The sequence below is a fragment of the Lampris incognitus genome, chromosome 19 (genome assembly GCF_029633865.1).
Source record: "Lampris incognitus isolate fLamInc1 chromosome 19, fLamInc1.hap2, whole genome shotgun sequence".
Classification (NCBI taxonomy): domain Eukaryota; kingdom Metazoa; phylum Chordata; class Actinopteri; order Lampriformes; family Lampridae; genus Lampris; species Lampris incognitus.
The window spans coordinates 6367192-6382219 of record NC_079229.1 but is presented as its reverse complement, the minus strand read 5'-3'; the positions used below and the strand labels follow the sequence as shown (position 1 = coordinate 6382219).

The window sequence follows — 15028 nt, the reverse complement described above, 5'->3', positions numbered from 1 at the left end:
CCGTTCTACCCTCAAAATAAAGGGTTTTGCCCATTCTTCAATAGGCCTGCAGCGACCGGGATACGCGTAAGCCTTACAACCCGACGTAGCGCGTGACGGCGCGAGAGCGTCGCGCGTCATCGCGTGCCTTTCACGCTTTGCTGCGTGAATGTTGCGCCATCTGGCGGCGGCGGAGCACTCCTACCACGTGGGCGTGAGATCCGGCTCTCTAGGCGCGCTGGTAAAATATATACTCTCCCGACTCACAATTACGCGTTGGAAACGCGTGGGGCTGTCGCCAAAGCTTTACGCGTCCCCCCCCCCAATAGCAATAAACACCGGCAGGGAAATGGTCGGGAGTTCGTGTTCAGGTAAATAACTTGCAGACACCGCTGCTTCCTGCGTAATGCCCGACCGACGCCTCCGAGTGGACGTTGGGAGACCTGGCTGACCTTGCCGCAGCTAGGCGTTGGCGACGTAGAGTCGAGCACGCAACGTCCATACTCGACATTTTTTTTAAAATTTGTTTTCGTTCTAAACGAACGACGTGTTGTTGCACGTGAGCAGAGAGAGCCGGTCTTTTGAGTTGAAACAGGAAACGCAACAGCTGCGTAGTTAACGGCTGCGCTTGCTTCGGATAGTGGAGGCTGCGCGTTTCCGCCACTAGAGGGCACCCTTTTATTATGCTGAAAGAGAAGAGAGTCTCGCCAACTGTCTCGAGGCGCTCTGTCAGACGGGCCGTAGGCGAGAGCTTTAACGTGCATCTGCATCAGCATGCAGCCTGCGCAGTGGTTCAGTTGTGATTATAAAACCGCGCACCGACTGCTAAAAGCAGCGTTTAAACGGGCTTCCTGCCGGATGTTCCGCTAGACTGATGGTCTAACCAGCAAATGACCAGCTGACAGTGAAAATGAAAGTTAGACAGACTGAGAGAGAGAGAGAGAGAGACTGAAATGAAAGGCCTCAGCTCAACGCTCCAGGCCAAGCTGCCGGGTTATTTACCAGTGTAACACGGGGTCGTAACCGGCTGCATGTTTTATTCATTCAGAGTGAGTGACAGCCCCCCCCCCCCCGAAGCCCCCCGGGAGGTGACACCTGACACCGCTGATCTGTTCCGCTTCAGCTAATGGAGGACTGGAGCTGAGCGGTAGGATTCGTACAAGGCAAGGGGCAGGAGTGACACTCGTCTGGAGTTTAGCTACGGGGTGCCAGATTTCTTTTTTGGCAGGTTTTTGGGCGAACGGGTTGGTCGATATCCTCACCGAGGATATGTCAACGCTCTTGTGTTGTTGTTGTTCTGCAATGTCGTTTTCCCCCGCAGGCGTTTAGAGTCGTGGGTGTACACATGAGGAGACATGTAGGAAACCAGGCTGGCTAGCTAGCTAGCTAGCTAGCTAGGCCTAAAGGTAGAGCAGCCTATGGGGGGGGGGGTGTCATGGGGAATCTGGTAGCCTTGAAGGTCAGTGTGTCGATTGATAAAACAAACTCAGGGGACTGTTCTACTTACTTCTACAGACCTTATGTCAGAGCTAAAACCTGATATCTTGTAGTTGTGTGAATTTTTATTTTAAAGAGGTTGCTTGATGTTTTCTTTTCTTTTTTTTCAAAAAAGGCAAAGTTAACAGTGGCAGGCTTGTGACCCCCCCAAATATAAAATCCCTCGCCGACTTTGCATTGCAAGCAGAAAGAAGTTTGAGCTAAAGTTGGCCGGGAAAACGCTGCGTCGGGCTGCACGATCTATCGTTTCAGCCTGCACGATCTATCGTTTCAGCGGCGTCATCGCGACGTGCGCACGCGCAGTGTGACGTGAGGCAAATGAACCGCAACGACCCGGTGCCACAACCTTTTGATGCTTGATACAAAAGGAGGACTCGCACGGTTCCCATTCTCCATGACCAAGCTACGAGAGAAGTCTGTCTGGTATAACAATTTACTGCGGCACGGGGGCACAGCGGTTAGTGCGGTCGCCTCACAGCAAGAAGGTCCTGGGTTCGAGCCCCGCGGTAGTCCAACCTCGGGGGTCATCCCGGGTCGTCCTCTGTGTGGAGCTTGCATGTTCTCCCCGTGTCTGCGTGGGTTTCCTCCGGGGCTCCGGTTTCCTCCCACAGGCCAGAGCCATGTAGGTTCAGGTGACTCGGCCATACTAACTTGCCCTAGGTGTGTGTGTGTGTGTGTGTGTGTGTGTGTGTGTGTGTGTGTGTGTGTGTGTGTGTGTGTGTGTGTGTGTGTGTGTGTGTGTGTGTGTGTCGGCCCTGTGTGATGTGCTGGCGGCCTGTCCAGGGTGTCTCCCGCCTGCCGCCCAATGACTGCTGGGATAGGCTCCAGCATCCCCGCAACCCTGAGAGCAGGATAAGCGGTTCGGATGATGGATGGATGGATGGATGGATGGATGGATGGATGGATGAATGGATGGATGGATGGATGGATGGATGAATGGATGGATGGATGGATGAATGGATGGATGGATGGATGGATGGATGGATGGATGGATGGATGGATGGATTAATGGATGGATGGATGGATGGATGGATGGATGGATGAATGATGGATGATGGATGAATGGATGAATGGATGGATGGATGGATGGATGGATGAACGGATGGACGAATGGATGGATGGATGGATGGATACACAGAGTTTGTTGCTACCGAGTGCTGGTGAGTGCATGCACAGCAAGCCCCCAATCAATCATTCTCAATCAGTTTATCACACAACCAAAGCCTGCTGGTCGTCACCACCACCTGAAAATGAGCGAAGGAAAAGGAGGAAAGACAACCCAAAATGTTTGGCTGCAAAAACAAAAGCACGCCAGCTGTATACAGAAAGACGACGTTGGCCAACAACGGGTACTCTGTGGACAGTGCCTCGCAATCGATGCGCAACACAAGGCAACCGGGCTAATCTGACCGTTTAAACCGGCGCCACAAATCTGTGTACGACGAGCGCTAAGCCAGACGTGAAGGCCATCCAAAGCAAAAAAACTATGTCGGGTGCCTTTGCCATATGAGAAAAGTCCCCGTAACCGATTATTTCTTCCAAATAGAGCTATTCTAGTCACCTGGTGAAAATTCTGTATTGTTTCACGTCACAATATATGTCAGGGGAAAAAAATTGCAATGTGAGTCCCCCCCCCCCCAATATTGTGCCGCCGATAATATTTATTACTTTCCCGTCCCAGAATGTGACTTACGAATTCACGAAACACTGATTTCCAATTTCGGGCCGTTGTTCCGCACAGTGGATCTCAAGTCATCCCTCATGTTTTTGTTCTTCAGGGGCTTTTCTCTTTAATCACACCAACGTGGGTATGAGCGATGTGGGATCCAGGAGCAGAGATCGGGGCCACGTGCCGTGCATGTTAGAGGTCGGAAAAGGGAGGTAAAGGTCTACGGGGGATGACAGTAAAATAACATTGCGTTGCTCCTACTGCCGGCCATTCGCTCAGACGTGATCTTGAAGAGTTATCCCAATCATGACCTAAAGGAAACAGGGTTGTCTGATCGTACAGTAGAAGCCGTTAAATGTTCACGTGTATCCCTGTGTTTGCATTTCTCACATCACAGCACCGTTCGGCCCATCTGAAGAAGAGAACAGGGGATATTGGGCGGCCTTTTACATCGGGCGGTCCTTCGTCCGACCTCTCGTGGGGTGAGGCACGATGTCACACAAGGGGCAAAGGTCGATGTCCACCGCGGGAGAGGAGTTCTGTACTCTATCCTCGGGCCTGCGGACGACCTGCACGCAGGACGATATCAAGAAGTCTTACAGGTACACATCCCCCCCGCTACGGCCACGACACCGGGAGCTGTAAGGTTCACCAAAGGTCGAGAGCCCAGCGACGTGAGACGGGAATTCGCTTCCAGCTGACACAATAGAATATCCATCCGCGCTCGCTCGAGACCCCCCGTCACTGGTTGAACCTTTGGGTAATTGCCCAAATAGATGTTTTCGGCTGAACGGTTTCCTTGAGGTGACTTTTAGGACAATCGTAGTGTAGAGAAAGCCGGTACTTCTAGCGAGTAGCTAACTGCTACAAGGCCTTTTTGGAATCACAGCCGGGACTGTCTGCATCTGTGTGAATACAACACGACTTCCGTACAGCTGAAAAATTCATACAAGGAACAGATGGCCCCCCAACGCTCGGCACAGGTCAGACCTCATGAAGCATGCCCCCCCCCCCCACACACACACACGTCACTCCCCTCCATGCTCGTCTTCTTGTCGTTCAAGTGTCCGAAATGCGTACGGTAACTCGTCCTGTAGGGCCTTTCGCCGAGAAGGGTACATACACGCTGTTGGGGGGGGGTTCTTTAAATCAGCTTTTCTGGACCCCATAACCCCGTGACATCCATCAGATTGGTAGATTTACCACAAAGTGCGTTTCTGCTATTCATAAGCAAGATTTTTTTGTAATTCCCCCCCCCCCTGTTTAAATTGCATTTCATTAACAGTGAAAAATCCCTTTCAAAAGTCAGATAACACACACACACACACACACACACACACACACACACACACACACACACACTACAGTGGACATTTGTATATTTCCAATCCTCTTTGCACGGCGTGAAAGCGGTCGAAACGCTGCCGAAGCGGTTATCGATTAAGTTTTACGGTCACGTTTTCTGTTCAAAGCCTTAGAAATTATCTGCATTTGTTTTCCCTCTTAACACACGCTGCATTATTATTATTATTATTATTATTATTATCATATGAGTCAGACATTAATGGCACAAAAAAAATATGAATTCATTTCAATCACAAAGACGTGGGCCAGAATTCCCTCTTAATTGGTTTCAGTTCGATACGCTTTCGGGAACCGTCTAAATGGCTAGTCTCCGAGCAACCCGCGCTTGCTAACGAATATGTAATCACACCAGCTCAGCCTTTTCACAGCCTGTCGCCACGATTAAAAATGAACGAGCGTGCGCGCCCGGAGCATCGTAAAGTGACGAGAAAACATAATCAGCACTGGATAACAGCAAGTAGCTGCTTTTGAAATAAGAGGAGGAATTAGGTGAAACAGTGCGGGTACGGCGCTACAGCTACCCATAAAATTGGTTGGCGTTCCCCTTATTGTCGGTATTTATGGTTTTTGTTTACTTTTTTCCTGCCCTTTCAATTTAAAGAAAACTAGCCCTGAGATATCACCCCGACAAGAATCTGGAGAACCCGGACAGCACAGATAAATTCCAGGAGGTCAACCGGGCCCACTCGGTACTGTCGGACGCAACCAAGAGGAACATCTATGACCAGTACGGCTCGCTGGGTCTCTATGTAGCCGAGCAGTTTGGAGAGGACAATGTCAACACCTACTTCATGCTCTCCAGTTGGTGGGCAAAGGTATCCTATGTGTAGTGTTTTTGTATGTCTGCGGGTGTCTGTCCATAGGTGGGCTTGAGTGAGTTAGTGTGTGTGTGCTGAAATACACCGTCGTCTCAGTCGTGCCAGCTGGGCCTTCTCGAGACCTTCGGGCCAGGACAGAAATTCTGGTGTACAAAGCAGTAGTGCTGCCGCTGCCCACCCTACTGTATGGGTCAGAAACTTGGACCACATATAGCAGGCGCCCGGAGGTACTCGAGGCGTACCAGCAACGATGCCTCAGGAAGACTCTTAATCTCAGCCGGGAGGATGAGCGAGCGCACCAGCTTCAGCGTCCTCGAGGAGGCCAACATGCCTACTATAACTGCCACCATTGCACAGCATCAGCTGAGATGGACTGGCCACGTCCTCCGCGTGTCTGACTCTCGCCTCCCGAAACAAGTCCTTTACTCTCAGCTCGTGACAGGACGCCGTGCCCCGAGAGGGCAAGAGAAGCGATATAAAGATAACTTCAAGGCCCACATCAAAAGGGTTGGCATCGACCTGAACACCTGAAAATTACTTGAACAAGAAACAGGGAGGCCTGGAGACTGGCTGTCCATGAGGGCGCTGAGCGCTACAACCATGACCTCCACTGTGCTGCTGAAAACAAGCACAGACACAGAAGGAGTCTACTACTACTACTACTACTACTACTACTACTACTACTACTACTACTACTACTACTACTACTACTTTCGGCTGCTCCCGTTAGGGGGCGCCACAGCGGATCATCCGTTTCCATCTCTTCCTGTCCTCTGCGTCTTCCTCTGTCACACCAGCCACCTGCATGTCCTCCCTCACCACATCCATAAACCTCCTCTTTGGCCTTCCTCTTCTCCTCTTCCCTGGCAGCTCCATATTCAGCATCCTTCTTCCCAGTATACCCGGCATCTCTCCTCCACACACGTCCGAGCCATCTCAACCTCGCCTCTCTTGCTTTGTCTCCAAACCGTCCGACCTGAGCGGTCCCTCTAATATACTCGTTCCTGATCCTGTCCTTCTTCGTCCGTCGCTCCCAATGAAAATCTTGGCGTCTTCAGCTCTGCCCCCTCCAGCTCCGCCTCCTGTCTTTTCGTCAGTGCCGCTGTCTCCAAACCATACAACATAGCTGGTCTCGCAACCATTTTGTAAAAGGGGTGAGTTACCGAAAAGGCCCAAACCACATCCTGGACCACGTCTTCACACCCTTGCCCACATTGCCCCAAAATATGTGGCTCCAACATCAGCCTCTATACCTAGCTGAAGACCCACAAGGACCTAGAAGGAGGATGGTCATACTCAACCCGAATGACCACCGATGATGATGATGATGATGATGATGATGGTCTGTGTGTGTGTGTGTGTGTGTGTGTGTGTGGTGCATACATACTTGAATGCACACATGCCTGACTTGTCTTCTGCATCTGTGTGTGTAGCATTTGTGTTTCTGTGTGTGCCCCACGCAAAAGCATAAGCCTGAGCGGAAGAGACAGGAGCGTTGCAGCTCTTTTACAGCGAGCCTCTTCTGACAGTCCGCCGTCAGCCAATCACTGAACGTCTTGTACATTCTCTACGTCAAGGGCCTGTTCGCCGTCTGTGGGCTGCTGACAGGATGCTACTTCTGCTGCTGCCTGTGCTGCTGCTTCAACTGTTGCTGTGGCAGATGCAAGCCTCGGCCCCCGGCAGACCAGGACCCAAACGCGTACATGTACTGCGAGGATGTGGAAGAGCAGCGACTCGTAGACGACGACACAGGTGAGACTTTTACCCAACACCAGCGCCGTTATCGGCCGTGCAACAGGGCTCTGCATCTTCAGGTCAAAGTTCAGGGGGACTGTAATGACAAGACTTCTGTCAGCATAACTGTTTTGATTCCGTGTTAAGGAAGAAGTATAACACGGGCGACAGGCATGGGCACAAATCCATGAATACCGGGATGGCAACCAGCGCTTTACCTGTGCCCCCGTCCATAGGGTTAGCGGTTGTGTCAGGAAGGGCATCTGACATAAAATGCTGCCAATTCGTTATGTGGACTGACAAGACCATACCGGACTGGTCAAGGCCTGGGTTAACAATGGCCACCATTGGTGCTGTGCCCTCACAGGGTACCAATGGAAACCGTAAAATCCGCCGTGGCGAACCCATGGGGAACGGGGAAACAAGCTGAAAGAAGAAGAAGGTTAAATAAGTATAACAGAAATGAGGTGTGGCATGTCTTGTGGTTTTCTAGGCCCATGTCTGTCACAGCACACAAAAGAAACTCTATCACCACCCACTATGCAGACACTCAAATACACACACACGCACACACAATCTATATTAATCACACTATTTTTGCGCTACAGTGTTGTTGTTTTTAAAAAAATATAATTATGTTCACCTCTTTTAGCTTCACTGTGAAGCTATCACTTTGTCCCTGTGGAGCGTGCATCATGTGATGGGTCATGTTATTATACGCATACACTAACACATATAAAGGGCATTGTATAAAAAAAAAACCCCACACTTAATATCAAAGCCAGATGTGTGACACTATACTGTGGGGGTGCCAGATAGCGGGGTGGGGGTGGGGGTGTTGTGTTTGCCACAGTCATCCGCAAAACTGATAATTACCGCCTCTCGCCCACCCTTCTAATTGTGCTTCCAACTGCAGCTATTTTGAGCCAGCTCGCGGTAAAACCCAAACAGTAGCTTTTGTCCTCCGCTGCTGTCCGCCGCCAAATCAGACGCCAAACGATCACTTTTTAACTCGCCTTCGCTTGTGACTTATTTATCTAACAGGTGTAATCCTTTGTTATTGAAAACACAGGAATGCCATGCAAAGTAAAGTTTGTTTATATATATATATATATATATATATATATATATATATATATTAGCAGGGAGAGTTCCACTGTTATCATAGCAGTATTTGGTATTATGACATGTAGTAGGAAAGACAACCAGAACTTGGCCCATCAATGGGAGGCAAATTTGTAATTTGTGATATTGGGCTATACAAATACAATTGACTAGACCAGTGTTTCCCAACCCAGTCCTCAAGGAACCCCCTATCCTGCAGATTTTCTTTGCAACCCTGAATAGGCGCCTGTTTGTAGTTATTCCGCCAATCAGCAATGAATTGTGTCAGACGTTGCACACCTTGCATAATTAAGTGCTGTGAGATGATTGGTCGAGTAAGTACAAGCGGGGCTGCCTATGCAGGGTTACAGTGAAAATCTGCAGGATAGGGGGTTCCTTGAGGACTGGGTTGGGAAACGCTGGACTAGACACTGGAATGGAGCGTAAAGAGCAGCCGAGAGGACATTCCCTATGCGTAACAAGGGGGCAAGGTACGAGAGATATGCTGCGACAGGAATCGGGGTATCTTCAGATTTACTTCATCTTGGGAGACACGTCACACAATCCTTGTGTTAGACGGCACATACGTGGCATATATTTGTAGGGGCTGAATGGAAACCGTCACCTGATTTTGCATCTCTACCTAGATGAAGGCATCCCAGTGGCACACCAGCCTGTCGGCACGAGAAAGACGACACAGTTCCCTGGAGACACACCGTCAGAGAGGGAGCCTTACAGAGATTAGCCTCCCCTGTGGTTGTCACCCGCTGCAAAGGGCACTTCTATACACAGCGTGCAGAATTTTAGAGAAATTAAAGATTGATACTTTTGGCCAAACACTGCTCTTTGTTTGTAATTATATGTGGCTGATGTGTGAAATCCCTATATGTGTGAGCTATCATACTGTACTCACAGATATGTAGATGAATAGTGTTGTTTTCGACTGTAATTGATGATGCAAAAAAAAAAAGGAAGTACTCTCCTTCGAGCCGGATTCGAACCAGCGACCTAAGGATTCCCGTGTAACGACTCTACAGTCCTCCGCTCTACCAACTGAGCTATCGAAGGGAGATGTCTACTCCTGCCGGTTTAAGTCAATTCAAACCCTGCCAAGCGGACGGTTAACGGGCGAGCAAGAGCAGCCTGTAGTGTTTCTTCGGCTTACTATGTTTCATGTGTATTGCGCCGCACTGAACTATAGTGCGAACTGACGTCATAGCAGGTCAAAATAAACCTCGCGATCCTTTATGGGAAGACGTAGTATGCGCACGTTTTCCATTCCATCAAGTGCAGAGCCTTGTTGTGCAGCAACATCTATGTATAGACCGGGGGTCGGCAACCCGCGACTCTTTGGCGCCGCCCTAGTGGCTCCCTGGAGCTTTTTCCAAAATTACGCAAACGGGAGATGGCGCGAATGTATTTTTTGTTTCAATATAATTTCTGCAGGAGGAACGACATGACAAGCATCCTTAAAGTTTTCCAATGCTGTAAAAATGTGCATTATAAATATTTAATTTCAACATTTCTGTTTGCGGCTCCAGACAGATTTGTTTTTTTGTTTTTTTGGGGTCTAATATGGCTCTTTCGACATTTGGGGTTGCCGACCCCTGGACTATAGACCTATCTATCTATGAATAAAAGGTCGTCGTGGGTAGTCTCGCGGTGCGTATAGTGAAAAGTGAAATACGCTAAAAGACTGTAACAGCACTACCGGGGAATTAGCTCAAATGGTAGAGCGCTCGCTTAGCATGCGAGAGGTAGCGGGATCGATGCCCGCATTCTCCAGCACCCCTTTTCTTCTCGAACTTTCTTATTCTGTGAGTAAAGGACCCCTTATTTCGTTTAAACGTAGCTTCTGTGCGAAGCTTACCGACCGGCATTTCTATCGTTTAGCCAGCCCCCCCGCCATTTGCGTTAGCTACCTAGCGGGTAATTACCATGCGCAGTTTCATTTAGCGGAGGCGGCTGTCCAAAGCACCGCACAGCTGAGAGCTGACACAAGCCGGACCAAAGGTCAAGACGAGTAAGTGCCGCGAGGTTCGAGTCCGATAGAACCCCGAATTTAGGGCCAAGGTTCGGGGCTGAGGGAACATGGATACGCTCCCGGGGTTAGAGGCCGAGGCTTGCAGCGGTTTACTGTTTAACCAGTCCCACAGATCAGACACCACCAATTCCAGCACCTCAGAAGCAGTCATGTACGTCCCTCTTCTGCAAGCAAGTCAAATGTCGGACTTCGACAGACGGCAGTTTAGTTTATTGTTTATTTGACAGGGACAACGCACCATTTTACAATTGCACCACAGTTAGCCGGCAGCTAATTTGCATCTGCAGTCCCTGGGCAGGCAACCAAACAACAATTAATACAGAAGTAACAGCAATTAATACAGAAGTAACAACAATTAATACAGAACAACAATTAATACAGAAGTAATAACAATTAATACAGAACAACAATTAATACGGAACAACAATTAATACAGAAGTAACAACAATTAATACAGAACAACAATTAATACAGAAGTAACAGCAATTAATACAGAACAACAATTAATACGGAACAACAATTAATACAGAACAACAATTAATACAGAAGTAACAGCAATTAATACAGAACAACAATTAATACGGAACAACAATTAATACAGAACAACAATTAATACAGAAGTAACAGCAATTAATACAGAACAACAATTAATACAAAAGTAACAACAATTAATACAGAACAACAATTAATACAAAAGTAACAACAATTAATACAGAACAACAATTAATACAGAAGTAACAACAGTTAATACAGAAGTAACAGCAATTAATACAGAACAACAATTAATACAAAAGTAACAACAATTAATACAGAACAACAATTAATACAGAAGTAACAACAGTTAATACAGAAGTAACAGCAATTAATACAGAACAACAATTAATACAGAAGTAACAGCAATTAATACAGAACAACAATTAATACAGAAGTAACAACAATTAGTACAGAACAACAATTAATACAGAAGTAACAACAATTACTACAGAACAACAATTAATACAGAAGTAACAACAATTACTACAGAACAACAATTAATACAAAAGTAACAACAATTATTACAGAACAACAAGTAATACAGAAGTAACAACAACTAATACAGAACAACAATTAATACAGAACAACAATTAATACAGAAGTAACAACAATTAATACAGAACAACAATTAATACAGAAGTAACAACCAATTGACACAGAACAACAATTAATGCAGAAGTAACAACCAACTGACACAGAACAACAATTAATACAGAAGTAACAATTGACACAGAACAACAATTAATACAGAAGACTGTATGTCTGTGTTATGTTAATCTATTGTCTTGTTTCACCCCGTTTGTTGTAAAGCGACTTTGAGTGTTAGAAAACTGCTATATAAGTTTAACTTGTTATTAGTAGTAGCTTATTATTATTATTAGTAGTAGTAGTAGTAGTAGTATTTGACAACCACCCACTTCGCGTAGCCAATCGTTGTAAACGTCAATCAGATGGCGAGATCCATCTTTGTTTCTCCATTGCGTCATATCACACATTTTGAAGTTGTTGTTATATTATTTCAGAACATGGCATCCAAGGAGACGCAGGAGGCTATGGGCGACACAGGGTGGCTGTCATGGCTGAGGACGTTTGCCTCTACATGTGCCTGGCAGCAGGCCTGCTCCCAGGCCAAAGGATGGCGTGACCTTTATCATAAGGTAATGATGATGATGAGCCAAAAACCTCCTTACCTTTCTGGTTTAGACAGTTTTTGATAACAATGGTAGACTACACTTTCCATGGACAGAGAGCAGATGAATACGAACACATAGGACACAAAAAGTGAACTAAAAATCTAGACGTCTTTATGCGTGCTCAACAATCCAGGTAAGGAAATCACAGAAAGCTGAATCGGTTCATCTCGGCACGGCGTTTGTTGAGAGATCACTCATCTAACTGACCTCTTCAGTCTAAACTGACTGCAGGTATCCCCACCCTTATGAATATTGCCATTGTAACTCAGTTAATAGTCACGGCAGTGTGCATATGAAACTGATCGTTGGTTTCGGTTGTTATGCCACTGTATTGTTAATAAGGGTGGGGATACCTGCAGTCAGTCAGTGGTAAATGTGACAAACTGTAGACTCACCATTGTTACTAGTCATTCTTCAGTTATCATTCAAGCCTTTGAATCTCTTGTTATATAGTTATAAGCTGTTTTTTTTTTAACTAAGTTATTTATCTAAGTTTGAAAGGTCAAGGTTTGGTGGCAAGCATGTGACAGCTGCTGAACCTCACCAGAAACTCTTCCCAGGTCAGCATAAAAGGCAACACGATACGTTTTTCTTTTCATTCAAATGGAAGATAATAGCATATAAACACACACAATAACTTCTTATACAGACAAGAAAGGAGAAGGGGGAGGACCAAATATGGCACAAGTTCAAATCCCGTCCAAAGCCATCAAAAGTTGAAGGCTTTTCTTGTGGCAAATGTTTATAATTTTAAGGCGTTAAAATCCAATTTCAGTTCAATAACTTCTAACTATAACTCATCATCGGCGGTCACTTATAATTTACTTACTTATAACTACAAAATACTCATAACTACAATAATAAACGCAGGGAGATTGTTTTCATGGCCGTAAAGTACCTGAAGTCAATCAGATGCTGCCAGTAGTATGCAGTCTGATATTTCAGTCTATGCTAACATCGTTGTTTTATGTTCCATGACTTGTGTGCTGGACATGTACATTATTCCTATTTCATTCTATTTAATTTTTTTCTATTACTTTGTTGGGATATCAGAATCAGAATAATCTTTATTTAGCCATGTATGTTTACACATACATGGAATTGGACTCTGGTTTAATGGCTCTCAATGTGCTTACATAGAACAACAGCACAACAATCTTCAGGAATATATACAAGGATGGCTATACACAGGTGAAACAGGAAGGCAATAGTGCAATGGTGCAGAGTGCAAAGACGCTGGAAAAAATATGTTGGCAGGTTACTTATGCACATGAGGTAGGTGGACATGACAGAGGAATATGCATGTATACATACAATATCCAGTATATACAGCATGCTTAGATTTATTATGATGTTAAGTGTTCATCATAGTGACGGCCTGCAGAAAGAAACTGTTCTTGTGTCTGATTGTTTTGGGGTACAGTGCTCTGTAGCACCTATCAGAGGGAGGTGCTGGAACAGGTTGTGACAAGGGTGTGATGGGTCTGCAGTGATATTGCCTGCCTGTTTCCTGACTTTGGAGATGTATAGGTCCTGAATGGAGGTCAGGTTGGCACCAATGATTTTCTCTGCAGTCCTTACTGTCCATTGTAGACTGTTCCTGTCCTTTTTGGTGGCTGATCCAAACCAGTGACAGATGTGCGGAGAAAAGACTAGTAGAATTGAATCAGCAGTCGCTGAGGCTGGTTGAACTTCCTGAGCTGATGGAGAAAGTACATCCTCCTCTGGCCTTTTTGATGATTGTGTCTGTTGTTGGATGCCCACCTTAAGTCCTGGGAGGTTGTGAATCCCAGAAACCTGAAGGTTTCCACAGCAGACACAGTGTTGTTGAGTATGGTGACGGGGGGCAGTGTTGGGGGCTCCTCTGAAGTCCACGGTCATCTCCACAGTTTTGAGCGTGTTCAGCTCCAGGTTGTTATGACTGCACCAGAGGGCCAACTGTTCAACCTTCCGTCTGTATGCAGACTCGTCACCATCCTGGATGAGGTGGGTGATAGTTGTGTCACCTGCAAACTTCAGGAGTTTAACAGATGGGTCTCCTGAGATGCAGTCATTTGTGTAGAGGAGGGAGAAGAGCAGAGAGAGAGAGAGAGAGAGAGAGAGAGCACACATCCCTGGAGGGCGCCAGGGCTGATTGTCCGGGTGCTGGATGGGATTTTCCCCAGCCTCACCTGCTGCCTCCTGTCTCTCAGGACGTTTTGATCCACTGACAGGGGTGGCTGGCTGGGTGAGTTTGGAGTGGGGGATATCTGGAACGATTGTGTTGAACGCTGAGCCGAAGGCCACAAACAGGACCCTTTGCATATGTCCCTGGGGAGTCGAGGTGCTGCAAGATGTAGTGCTGCCCCGTGCTGACGGCGTCATCCACTGACCCGTTCGCCCGGTAGACAAACTGCAGGGGGTCCAATAGGGGGCCTGTGATGTCCCTCAGGTGGGCCAGCACCCGTCTCTCAAAGGAGTTCATGACCACAGGACGTCAGGGTAACGGGGCTGTCGTCATGTAATCCTGAAATACGGGGTTTCTTGCGGACCGGGGTGATGGTGGAGCTTTTGAATCAGGAGGGGACTTCACACAGCTCCAGTGATCTGTTGAAGATCTGTAGGAAGATGGGAGCCAGCTGGTCAGCACAGAATTTCATGCAAGAGGAGGGTGACACACGCCGGCCCAGGCCTGGTGAGACACGCCAGCCCGGGCCTGGTGAGACACGCCGGCCTGGGAACTGGTGAGACACGCCGGCCTGGGAACTGGTGAGACACGCCGGCCTGGGAACTGGTGAGACACGCCGGCCTGGGCCTGGTGAGACACGCCGTCTGGGCCTGGTGAGACACGCCGGCCTGGGCCTGGTGAGACACGCCGTCTGGGCCTGGTGAGACACGCCGGCCTGGGCCTGGTGAGACACGCCGTCTGGGCCTGGTGAGACACGCCGGCCTGGGCCTGGTGAGACACGCCGGCTTGGGAACTGGTGAGACACGCCGGCCTGGGCCTGGTGAGACACGCCGGCCTGGGCCTGGTGAGACACGCCGGTCTGGGCCTGGCGCCTTCCTGGTCCTCCACCCGGCAGCTCCTACTCATTCTAGCGGACGGCCACCG

The 15028-nt window shown here is 47.7% G+C and overlaps 1 protein-coding gene and 2 non-coding genes across 5 annotated transcripts; 2 read left to right on the top strand and 1 right to left on the bottom strand.

The window, feature by feature from the left end:
• The first annotated feature begins 167 nt into the window (after nucleotides 1-167).
• Nucleotides 168-8998, top strand: LOC130129956 (dnaJ homolog subfamily C member 5-like). 3 transcript variants are annotated; one of them, XM_056299658.1, is made up of 5 exons: nucleotides 168-220; nucleotides 3543-3747; nucleotides 5112-5325; nucleotides 6906-7080; nucleotides 8814-8998. In XM_056299658.1, exons 2-5 carry the CDS (start codon nucleotides 3638-3640, stop codon nucleotides 8909-8911), a joined length of 597 nt encoding a protein of 198 aa, XP_056155633.1. In that variant the 5' UTR covers nucleotides 168-220; nucleotides 3543-3637; the 3' UTR covers nucleotides 8912-8998. The 3 variants fall into 3 exon arrangements, with proteins under 3 accessions (XP_056155633.1, XP_056155635.1, XP_056155636.1); XM_056299660.1 differs by lacking the exon at nucleotides 168-220 and adding an exon at nucleotides 1091-1142; XM_056299661.1 differs by lacking the exon at nucleotides 168-220 and adding an exon at nucleotides 1137-1203.
• A 148-nt stretch (nucleotides 8999-9146) lies between these two features.
• Nucleotides 9147-9234, bottom strand: trnay-gua (transfer RNA tyrosine (anticodon GUA)). The gene is given in 2 exon segments: nucleotides 9147-9182; nucleotides 9198-9234. It is a non-coding gene; the product is annotated as a tRNA-Tyr (tRNA).
• Nucleotides 9235-9878: 644 nt separating this feature from the next.
• trnaa-agc (transfer RNA alanine (anticodon AGC)) lies at nucleotides 9879-9951 on the top strand. The gene has a single exon. It is a non-coding gene; the product is annotated as a tRNA-Ala (tRNA).
• Nucleotides 9952-15028: the final 5077 nt, after the last annotated feature.

Coding starts and splice junctions, on each gene's coding strand:
- LOC130129956 (XM_056299658.1), top strand. CDS start 3,638: ATGTCACACAAGGGGCAAAGGTCGATGTCCACCGCGGGAGAGGAGTTC. Junction 3,748..5,111: donor GATATCAAGAAGTCTTACAG/GTACACATCCCC, acceptor TTCAATTTAAAG/AAAACTAGCCCTGAGATATC. Junction 7,081..8,813: donor ACTCGTAGACGACGACACAG/GTGAGACTTTTA, acceptor ATCTCTACCTAG/ATGAAGGCATCCCAGTGGCA.